Source organism: Danio rerio, chromosome 13 (assembly GCF_049306965.1).
Source record: "Danio rerio strain Tuebingen ecotype United States chromosome 13, GRCz12tu, whole genome shotgun sequence".
Lineage (NCBI taxonomy): Eukaryota > Metazoa > Chordata > Actinopteri > Cypriniformes > Danionidae > Danio > Danio rerio.
The window spans coordinates 50,673,212-50,685,000 of NC_133188.1; the positions used below are offsets into that span (position 1 = coordinate 50,673,212).

The 11,789-nt window shown below is 32.8% G+C and overlaps 1 protein-coding gene across 1 annotated transcript; it reads right to left on the reverse strand.

Moving 5' to 3' along the window:
• Positions 1-7,554: 7,554 nt before the first annotated feature.
• Positions 7,555-11,179, reverse strand: vip (vasoactive intestinal peptide). Its single transcript, NM_001114553.3, has 6 exons — positions 11,029-11,179; positions 10,502-10,606; positions 9,775-9,879; positions 9,107-9,238; positions 8,153-8,261; positions 7,555-8,063 (listed from the first exon to the last, which is right to left on the reverse strand). Coding segments are annotated over exons 1-6 (462 nt in total). The 5' UTR covers positions 11,031-11,179; the 3' UTR covers positions 7,555-8,054.
• Positions 11,180-11,789: the final 610 nt, after the last annotated feature.

An 11,789-nucleotide genomic window follows, 5' to 3' on the forward strand; every position in this document is an offset into this window, starting at 1 on the left:
AATTAGTTGTTTGCTGAATTGTACACCTGTCATTCTCTAAAACAGGGGTTCCCAAACTTTTGAGCCTGCGACCCCAAAAATGACAATGCCAGTGACTCGTGACCCCCAATATCCTCTGAGGTGGTTATAAATACAGAAACCTTGCATGAAATGGCGCACACACACCAATAGACCCAATTCTATTCTTCGTTTAATTTTTTTTAATGTATGTCAGTGCTGTAAATGGGCAAGATAGTTTAACCTGGTGCCATAAAATCAATCTGCTGCATCTGACGCTATTGCTGTGTCTTTAATATTATGTAATTACTCCAGGGGTCGCAATCCAATAGAACTAGTAACTATAAGCTACTATAGTATCAATATAGCATGCAACTATAAACAACTATTTTTTTCTCTTCAGTAAAAAATTGTAATTCTAGTGGTTAATTGAAAATAAATAGATTTTTGGAAATCACCAGGCGACCCCTCTTCATTATAGCGTGACACCCCACTTTTGGAACCACTGCTCTAAAACACGGGTCACCTATCTCGGTTCTGGAGGGCTGGTGTCCCTGCAGGGTTTAGCTCCATCTTGCCTCAACACACCTGCCTGGATGTTTCAAGTATACCTAGTAACACCTTGATTAGCTTGTTCAGGTGTGTTTGATTAGGGTTGGAGCTAAATCTGCAGGACACCGGCCCTCCAGGAACAAGCTTGGTGACCCCTGCTCTAAAACTTAATATTAATTTGGTTAAGAGCTTATTGGAAAATAAATAAACTGAATTTTAATAAAGCATAAAGCATGAACTCATACATTGTGGATGCACTTTTAATGTGTGATGAGAACTTTTACAATATTTTTAAAAAAATGTGTGTGCTGATGGAAATAAATGACAGTGGTGGAAATGACTTTTCAACAGTTTATTGTGAAAAAATAAAAGATATCCTTACCGATTAGCTTTGAATTGATACTAGCCTTTCATACATACAAAACACTCTTATTTACCTTCATTTTGTTTGGTTTTTAAAAACATCTTAGAAGGTACAACATGTTTGGAAATGACGTAGAATAAATGTATTTCCTTGATTTTTCTTCAAGTGTTGCTGATAAACATTTAAATTCCCTCCATCTTGAACATGTTCTCAGATGGCACTATTCATTTTCATAGAAACCACCTAAATAATCTCACACAAACTTATTAAAGCGACATTACAGTGTTGTGGTGGAAATGACAGTGATACTGTGTGACAGCTATATTTTGTATAAAAAATAATATTGATAATAGTCTCATATTAATAACTACAAAATATTTAAATTATTTCACTAGTGCTTAATTAAGACACATTAATAATTTCCAGATAAATAATATTTTAAAATGTTATTTTCATTGTTGAAGTTTAAGACTCTGGGTGTGCGTCAAGGTGAAAACAGTGATTTTGATACCTAAAATGAGGTTAAATAATATAAAAAAAAATAATAGAAAGCTAGAAAAATTGGTTAAAGCAGGTTTTATTGTTAGTTTGACAAAGAAAGCGGAATTTTAATAAAATTATATATATTTTTGGATATATGATCAAAGGACTTAAAAGTGCCCGTAGTTGAAGAATAACCCTTAAATATATATAATTATTTTATTAAAAACTTTTTTACACTTTCATTACTCTTTGCACAAAAATGACAAAAAAAAAACATATATATATAAAAATATATATATAAAAAATATAAATATTTAGAAATTAGTTTTTGGATTTTTCATTACAAAAAATATGATTTAACATATTTACGAAAACAAAACTAATAACAAAAAAGTTGTTTACAAATATAGATTTTATAGTTATTTATTTGTGTATATTTACTAAAAGTAAATGTATAACTAAAAGTTATGTTTTAACTTTTCATTAAATAAATCTATTACTTTTTTGCACTTTCACTATTTTTACTACAAAAAGTTACAAAAAATAAATGTTTATAAATATTTTTTTATATTTTCATAACAATAAATATGATTAACCAATGTGCTAAAACAACTTAGATCAATAATAAAAATATTTATTCGTTCATTTTTTTTGCTTTGTCCCTTTATTTATGAGGCCACAGCGGAATAAATCGACAACTTATCCAGCATATGTTTTAAGCAGTGGATGGCTTTTCAGCTGCAACCCATCACTGGAAAACACCCATACACTCTCATTTACACACACACACTACGGCATGTCTTTGGACTGTGGGGGAAACCGGAGCACCCGGAGGAAACTCACGCCAACACAAGGAGAACATGCAAACTCCAAACTTTTGTAGGCTGTAATTTATGTTTTTTCAATATTTTGCTTGGATTTAATTGTACTATTTTTTTTAAATTTTTAAATATGTTTGGTGACATATAAGCAGGGGCCGGTATTGGGGCCGTGGCTGCGCGTTACTGTGGAAATTATTACCATCGTTAATTGCAAATATTCAACTATTTATCAAAAACAAGGCATCTTTTGAAAGTTATGAAACTCTAGTCTCATGTTCTGAACTTGTTTTTCAAATCTGTGCACCAGAGAGGAAAGGGTTAAATCAAATCCTGAAGGATCGGACATTTAACGAACGATAATTCCTAACTTTTCCCACTCCTGTTGTTCTGTTCAGCGATAACAGTAAATATCTGTTTAATAAATCTGTTTTGTTTAAATGTACCAAGCCTATATTCACTGAGAAAGGGATAAAATATATTGATATATGCTGTTATATTGAAACATTGCCATAGAAAGTGTTTGCTTCTACTGAATTCAATATAGAAATATTTACACGCACTGCTATGGAGGAACTTGTTTTCTCTGATAAACCATTACATAAAACAATTCCTAGAATATATTTTGCTTTGATGCTTAGACAACCTTTGACTGACCCAGATAAGTCTAAAACTAGATGGGCACAGGATTTGGGGATAACACTAGAAAATGACTTGTGGGGTCCGCTATGTAGAGATGGGGTAACCTCAACTTTGAATTCCAGATTTAGACTAATCCAGTTTAATTTCTTACACCAGCTTTGTTATACTCCATCCAGATTACACAAATTTAAAAACAGTATTTCTCCTCTCTGCTTCAGATGTGGTATAGAAGAAGGTACATTTTTGCATTCTACATGGCTGTGCCCTAAAGTGAAAGTGTTGTGGGTACAAGTATGTAATATCATATCACAGATTCATGGAATTGATTTTCCATTGGTAATTACACAAATTCTAACCTCCAGCATAATTATGCTATTAAACTTACAGAAATGTTGCTGACAATAGCTAAAAAATGCATTGCTTTAAATAAAAAACAGACATTGATGTACCAATTGGACTGTGGATCTCAGAAGTTTGCCACTGTATACCATTGGAGAAGATCACATATTCCTTGAGAGAAAAGGATGAAGTATTTAAAAAGATTTGGAATCCATTTTTGAACTACATTAAAACAGTACCACTTGATTTGATTTGACAAAATGTTTTTGCTTCTACTAGCTTATACTGTAGCTCCTCCCTTTTTATTTATGCATTTAATTTAATTTTACTTATTTATTTAATATACTTTGTTTTAATTTAGTTTGTTTGCTGTTTTGTTTTGATGTTCTGTTAATTCTTAAAAAAGCGAAATAAAAATATATATATAATAAAAAAAAGAAATATTTACACACACAGAACATTAGTTTATGCATGAAAATGAGAAGTAAATCAATACTTAGTGTATATTTTTATATAATTTTTTAAACAAAATATTAGCTTTTTCTTTTTTAATAATTGCTCATTTTGATTTGGCCTGTAAACATCCCTCAGTGCATTTAAAAAATAAATGAAAAATGTTTACAGACACTGGAATATTCTCATTCTTGCGACCACTCAGACATTTATATCACTTCTGTTTTAATTGCTACAAACCAAACCATTTTTCCAGGCCAAAACACAACTCAGAAGCAATGCAATTTGACAGACAAGCCTAATTTTGGCAACTGGAGTCCCATCTTACACTGCATGTTTTCTTATATAACAGCGTCTCTGGCATTCTATATCCTCTGACATTTATGATTCAAATTTCCAGAGCGCGTTGTAGACATGCTTAGTCACAGGCCGACTAACACTAATGACCGTTTCCCTAACATGTTCCCTCACAAATAGGGGGCTACGCTCACAAAATTAAGACCTTTAAGTGGAATTACAGCTGCGATTGACGTGTTTTCAATTGCACAACTAGTCAACTAACAAACACACACACGCATCTGTTTTCTGATTGCATCGTATTCGCATAATCCCAGTGACATTCATACATCATTGCTCCAACCGTCTGCACCGTATATGTTTTTCCCAAGAAATATGAGCGCTATGCAATATTTAATGTGCCATTTTTTCTTTGTCTTGCTCTGCACCTGTGCATTTTATGTCCAATTTGTCTGTATTTTCGGGGATGAAAAGATAGTGTGTCATGTAAATATAATTGAGAGAGTTTGAATATTACTCAAAGTAATGGCCCATTATTCTGTGGATTCAGAGAAAACACATGGACAAGATCATGAATTAGTTGCTCTTCATGGTTAAAGGGATAGTACACCTGAAAATTAACACTTACTCAAGTGCTTATGAACACAAAAGAAGATATTTAGAAGAATGTTGGAAACCTGTAACCATTGACTTCCATTGTTTTCTTACTATGAATGTGTCAATGGTTACCATTTTCTGCTGTGTTCAACAGAAAAAAAGAATTAAAGGGATCATTCATCCAAAAATGATAACCGTGTCATCATTTACTCATCCTCAAGTGTTTATAAACACAAAAGAAGATATTTCGAAGAATGTTGGAAACCTGTAACCATTGACTTCCATAATATTTGTTTTTCTACAATGAATGTATGTCAATGGTTACCGGTTTTCTTTTGTGTTTACCAGAAAAATTACTAAAAAGTTAGTTGACCTCCAAAAAAATTATAACTCTGTCATCATTTACTCATCCTCAAGTGGTTATAAACACAAAAGAAGATATTTAGAAGAATGTTGAAAACCTGTAACCATTGACTCCCATAGTATTTGTTTTCCTACTATGGATGCCAATGGTTACCTTTTTTCGTTCTTAAAAAAAAAGAATTATAGGGATAGTTCACCCAAAAATGATAACTGTGTGATCATTTACTCATCCTCAAGTGTTTATAAACTCAAAAGAAGATATTTCGAAAAATGTTGAAAGGAAACCATTGACTTCAATTGTTTTCTTAATATGACTGTGCCAATGGTTACCGGTTTTCTTTTGTATTCAACAGAAAAAAAGAATTAAAGGGTATAGTTCACAAAAATAATAACTCTGTCATCATTTACTCATCCTCAAGTGTTTATAAACACAAAAGAAGATATTTAGAATAAGGTTGTAAACCTGTAACCATTGACTCCCATAGTATTTGTTTTCCTACTATTGATGCCGATGGTTACCTTTTTTTGTTTAATAGAAAAATAAATTAAGGGATAGTTCACCCAAAAATGATAACTGTGTCATCGTTTACTCATCCTCAAGTGGTTATAAACACAAAAGAGGATATTTCGAAAATGTTAAAACGAAACCATTGACTTCAATTGTTTTCTTAATATGACTGTGCCAATGGTTACCGGTTTTCTTTTGTGTTCAACAGAAAAAAGAATTAAAGGGATAGTTCACAAAAAATTATTACTCTGTCATCATTTACTCATCCTCATGTGTTTATAAACACAAAAGAAGATATTTCGAAAAAGGTTGGAAACCTGTAACCATTGACTTCCATAATATTTGTTTTTCTACAATGAATGTATGTCAATGGTTACCGGTTTTATTTTGTGTTTACCAGAAAAATTACTAAAAAGTTAGTTGACCTCCAAAAAAATTATAACTCTGTCATCATTTACTCATCCTTAAGTGGTTATAAACACAAAAAAAGATATTTAGAAGAATGTTGGAAACCTGTAACCATTGACTCCCGTAGTATTTGTTTTCCTACTATGGATGCCAATGGTTACCTTTTTTCGTTCTTAAAAAAAAAAGAATTATAGAGATAGTTCACCCAAAAAGGATAACTGTGTGATCATTTACTCATCCTCAAGTGGTTATAAACACAAAAGAAGATATTTAGAATAAGGTTGTAAACCTGTAACCATTGTCTCCCATAGTATTTGTTTTCCTACTATTGATGCCGATGGTTACCTTTTTTTGTTTAATAGAAAAATGAATTAAGGGATAGTTCACCCAAAAATGATAACTGTGTCATCGTTTACTCATCCTCAAGTGGTTATAAAAACAAAAGAGGATATTTCGAAAAATGTTGAAACGAAACCATTGACTTCAATTGTTTTCTTAATATGACTGTGCCAATGGTTACCGGTTTTCTTTTGTGTTCAACAGAAAAAAGAATTAAAGGGATAGTTCACAAAAAATGATAACTCTGTCATCATTTACTCATCCTCATGTGTTTATAAACACAAAAGAAGATATTTCGAAAAAGGTTGGAAACCTGTAACCATTGACTTCCATAATATTTGTTTTTCTACAATGAATTTATATCAATGGTTACTGGTTTTCTTTCGTGTTTAACAGAAAAAGAATTAAAGGTATAGTTCACCTCCAAAAATGATAATTCTGTCATCATTTTCTCATCCTCAAGTGGTTATAAACACAAAAGAAGACATTTAAAAGAATGTTGGAAACCTGTAACCATTGATTTCCATTGTTTTTCTACTATGAGTGTGTCAATGGTAACCATTTTTCTTTTGTTTTCAACAGAAAAAGGAATTAAAGGGATAGTTCACCCAAAAAAGAAAAGTCTGTCATCATTTACTCATCCTCAAGTTGTCATAAACACAGAAGAAGATATTTAGAAAAATGTTGGACACCTGTAACCATTGACTTACGTAGTATTTGTTTTTCTACTATGTATGTATCAGTGATTACCGGTTTTCTTTTGTACAACAGAAAAAAAAAGAATTAAAGGGTTAGTTCACCCATAAATGAAAATTCTGTCATTTATTTACTCGTCCTCAAGTGGTTATAAACACAAAAGATATTTTGAAAAATGTTGGAAACCTGTAACTATTGACTTGTTTTTCTATAATGAATGTATCAATGGTTACCAGTTTTCTTTTGTGTTCAACAGAGACAAAAGAGTTAAAGGGATAGTGCACGCAAAAATGATAATTCTGTCATCATTTACTCATCCTCAAGTGATTATAAACACTAAAGAGGATAATTCGAAAAATGTTGGAAATCTGTAACTATTGACTTCCATAGTATTTGTTTTTCTACTATAAATATGTCAATGGTTATCGGTTTTCTCAAGTGGTTATAAACCTTTGTGTCCATCAAAAGAAGATATTTCAAAAAATGTTGGAAACCTGTAACCATTTACTTTCTACTGTGGATGTCAATGGTTACCGGTTTCTAGCATTTTTAAAAAATGACTTTTTTTTTGCATTTAGTAGAAAATAGTACTCAAGTAAAGGTAAATGCTGACAGAGTTTTCAGTTTTGGGTGAACTGTGCCTTTAAAGTTAGATTCGTGCTTATTGTCGACACTGAAATTGAGCGCAGTCAAGAAAAATTGTATGGCTCTTCAACCTTTTATTATTCTTTGAATGGCAAAAATAAAGATTTCCAATGCCCGACCCTCCCAAAACCCAAATGGTCCCTCTAGAGTTCACATAGAAGCAACATCAATATATTATTTTGTTTACAAAATAATTCATTTTACAAAAACGCACTGCGATACTTCATCGTCCAATCAGCAGTCTTCATCTCCTTATTGTACCAGTCCGGGTGTGGCTTGTTTCAATGCATTTATTGATCTACAATATACAGGAAACATGTCAAAGCAAACGTGTCGGATCCAAGGCCAAAGCACACTATGTACATCTTCAAGCTATAACATCTCTCATTATAGTTTATTTTCTATGTACAGTGCAAACATTTACGTCATAGGTAACCACATTATATTATTTTTTTCTTCAACACGTTGTTTTAGTAGTATGCTGATGTCCTATGCTAGACTGTGTAAAATGGAAACCCAAGGATGGTCTTGATTTCTTGCGTTCGGACTGACCTCAGAGCGGCTGGAGGAAACAAAAACAAAGCGTTTAAATTAGCTGTATGCACTTTTAATATAACTAATTTGATTTATACAGGAAGGTTTCGAACTAACCAATGGTATATGATTGAGTAGTCGGTCTACAGTCACGTCATCGTAGCTCTCCCGATATGTGGTTTCTCCGCCGGCTGATTCCTCCTGCATACTGGGTGGGTCTTCTTGACTGAAGCGATGAATAAAAACCACCAATTGAATACCATTTTTATTAGTAAACAAACATCATTTATTGTGCTTTAATGTATTTAAAGGGATAGTTCACCCAAAAATTAAAAAAAAACTATCATCACCTGAATCTTTTTGAGTTTTTTTTTCTTCTGTTGAACACAAATGAAGTTATTTTTAACAATACTGGAAAACGGTAACCATTGACATCCATTGTAGGAAAACAAATACTATAGAGGTCAATGGTTACAGGTTTCCAACATTTTTCGAAATATCTTCTTTTGTGTTTAAAACCCCTTTGAGGATGAGTAAATGATCACCTAATTATCTTTTTTTTTTTGGAAGTGAACTATCCCTTTAATTATTTTTTCTGTTGAACACAAAATAAAACCGGTAACCATTGACACGTTCATAGTAGGAAAACAAATACCATGGAAGTCAATGGTTACAGGTTTCCAACATTCTTCTAAATATCTTCTTTTGTGTTTATAAACACTTGAGGATGAGTAAATAATGACAGAATTATCACTTTTTTGTGAACTATCCCTTTAGTATTTCTTTTCTTCTGTTGAACACAAAAGAAAATTGGTAACCATTGACACATTCATAGTAGGAAAACGATGGAAGTCAATGGTCAAAACATTTTTCGAAATATCTTCTTTTGACTTTCATTGATTTTTTTCCTTCTATGGATGTCTACTCGTTGCAAACATTCTTCAAAATATCTTCTTTTGTGTTCAACAGAGGAAAATAACTCTTAAAAGCTAAGAGCCATTGAGTAAATAGTGAGTACATTTAATTTTTGAGTGAACTATGACTTTAAGTTAAAGGTTTTGTGCTTTATACCTTCGCTTTCCTGTGAGAACAGAGTTCAGATATTTCTTCACCGCCATCTGCTTGCGAAAGCGACTGTAGTTGTCTGTGAATATTGCATCTGAATGACGCTTCATCGGCGCCTGGTCTTCCATCAAATCATCACTACAATCATAAAGAATTAAGTCAGACACATTACATTTGACATCACCAAGATTTGAAGTTTACTTCTATTCATTTGTCATGTAAGTAGGATTAAATTACTACATTAGATGGTGTAGAATTTTTTGTTTGAGGATGAAAATTTGCATATGTATATGCAATTTATATCATTGAGAATTGTAATCTAACTTTTGAGTGATCCATTATTATATACCTATAATCTAAAATCTTATAATGATTATAAAATTATATTAAACGACTCCCAAAATGATATGCCACCAAGTTCAGTTTAACTTCTTAATTCAAGTTAACCATCCCTTAAGTTACCCGTCTCTACTTAAATACCTAGATAGTTTCAAATTGAAGCAAAGTGAACAAGTGAGGTCTGGTTTAATGGTTTTAAAAAGGTGTTGAACAATATTTGTGTGATTAGTGATGACCAGAAATCCCCCTAGACTGGTTTCAGCAAAGCTATAATAGTTGCGCTATGGATTACCCTTTTGTCATGTTGCATTTGGCATAATAAAGGGTTGATGTACCTGACCCGCTTTCCGATCAATGACTCCAGGTACCGTCTGGCAGATAATTGTCCTAGAAGTTTACTGTATCCGCTTGTGAAGAGCCCGTCTGCGTGTCTTGTTTCTCTGCACACATACAACAAATCCTTTCATTTAACATCTGATGTACGCAACTTTTATTTCTTTATTCAATTTCAGTTGTTTCATCACAGCAGATTTGTAATAAAAGATGTTTGTTTAATTTTATAGAAGGTTTTGAAGCTTTATATTATTTCTACAGTCTCCTTTACAAAAAAAAGGAACGTCGACAAACTGAATAAAGCTTCTTACACTGTTTGAAGGTCTTATATTAACCCATTTATTATGATTCTACACATAAAAAAGTAACTGATTTACAACTGTTGCAGTTGCAATGGTAAATTTATCATGTTTGTGCCAAAATTAAGCATTTATAAGTGGTTCAAATACGACTACAGAAAATTAAGCTTAATACATAAGCTATATTTAGAATAGAAAATATGCCTCATATTACAAAAACGACCTTTTGTCTTTGTTTCTTCGTTTTTTTCAATCGTCTTTATGATTTACTTTTCTGAGGCGATTCATTCAGCTTCGCGCGCACTGCTCTAATGGCGCGAACAAAGCGCGCTCATTTTCTATTCCATATAAAACACATATAAACAGCTTCATATCATAGCAAAATAATTATGAATTCAGTTTTATTCGTGTACTTCAATAGAAAATTTACCTCATGGAGGCGAAGGGTAAACTTAAGGTCCGGGCATATAAAACACTGGAAAGAGTTATGAAGAGCAAGAGCTGAGCGCCGTTCCGCACAAGCATTGCTTTACACCTGTGCATACATGAATACATAATGTCAACTTCACAGTGAATGAAAATATAGACATAAATGCACTTTCAAACTTGAAATGCAGTATTAAAGACAGTTGAATACATTTGCAAAGTTAAATGATCTCTTAAACGAGTAAGATAGATAGCTAAGGAAAATATGTTATCAAAAGAGTTATTCAACATTTCTATAGGCTATTATGCTGATGTATTATGTGAAAATATATATCTATATCAATAATATCTTATAAACAGGAATATCGCAGCTTTTAAACTGTTAAACATATTATTAATATGTCTTGCTATATGTAGGCTATAAATGCGAAGGAACCCAGCAATATTTGAAAACACTGCAACATGAACATATGTATAAAGTGACTGTATAGTAAATGTTGAATGAGTGTAAATAAATTGAAGGGAACTTACATGTGCAATGGAGATGTGAGATCCGCGCTCTGATCGGGTGCTGAAATACCTCCAGTCAAATCTCCCAAAGTCTCCAGGTGGACTTTTTAAGTTCCTTTTGGCGCTCTTGTGTCTCTTTGAATAGTCTCACCCCTCGCCTCGTTTTATATGTCTGAATACTTTCCATCAGACGGGAAGACAATCAGATTTGATTTGCGTTAATACGTCACGAAGAAAGTCCCATTGGGATGGATGCGTTCGTCATTGGTCGGCAGGCACACACACATGCGCGCGCGCGCGCACACACACACGCGAACACACATACAGACATGGGTGAAATTAAGTTTGTGATTGCTCAGAATGTTTTGTGTCATTCGGTGTGATTCATTCTTTGGATATTTGTTTGCATGGATGCACTTTTTGGTCAAAGAAGAGATAGAGTGACATGTAAACCAGGATAACTTACAAAGAAAGAAAATAAAGAAATGCTCAGGTGATGCAAACACATAAATGCACGTATTGCATATAGATTCTGCATCATTGCTTTTAGATAGATAGATAGATAGATAGATAGATAGATAGATAGATAGATAGATAGATAGATAGATAGATAGATAGATAGATAGATAGATAGATAGAGGGATGGAGGGATGTATGGATAGAAAGATAGATAGATGGATGGATGAATGGATTTATGTATGGATGTATGGATGGATAGACAAATAGAGGGAGGGAGGGAGGGAGGGAGGGATGGATGGATGGATGGATAGAAGGATGGATGG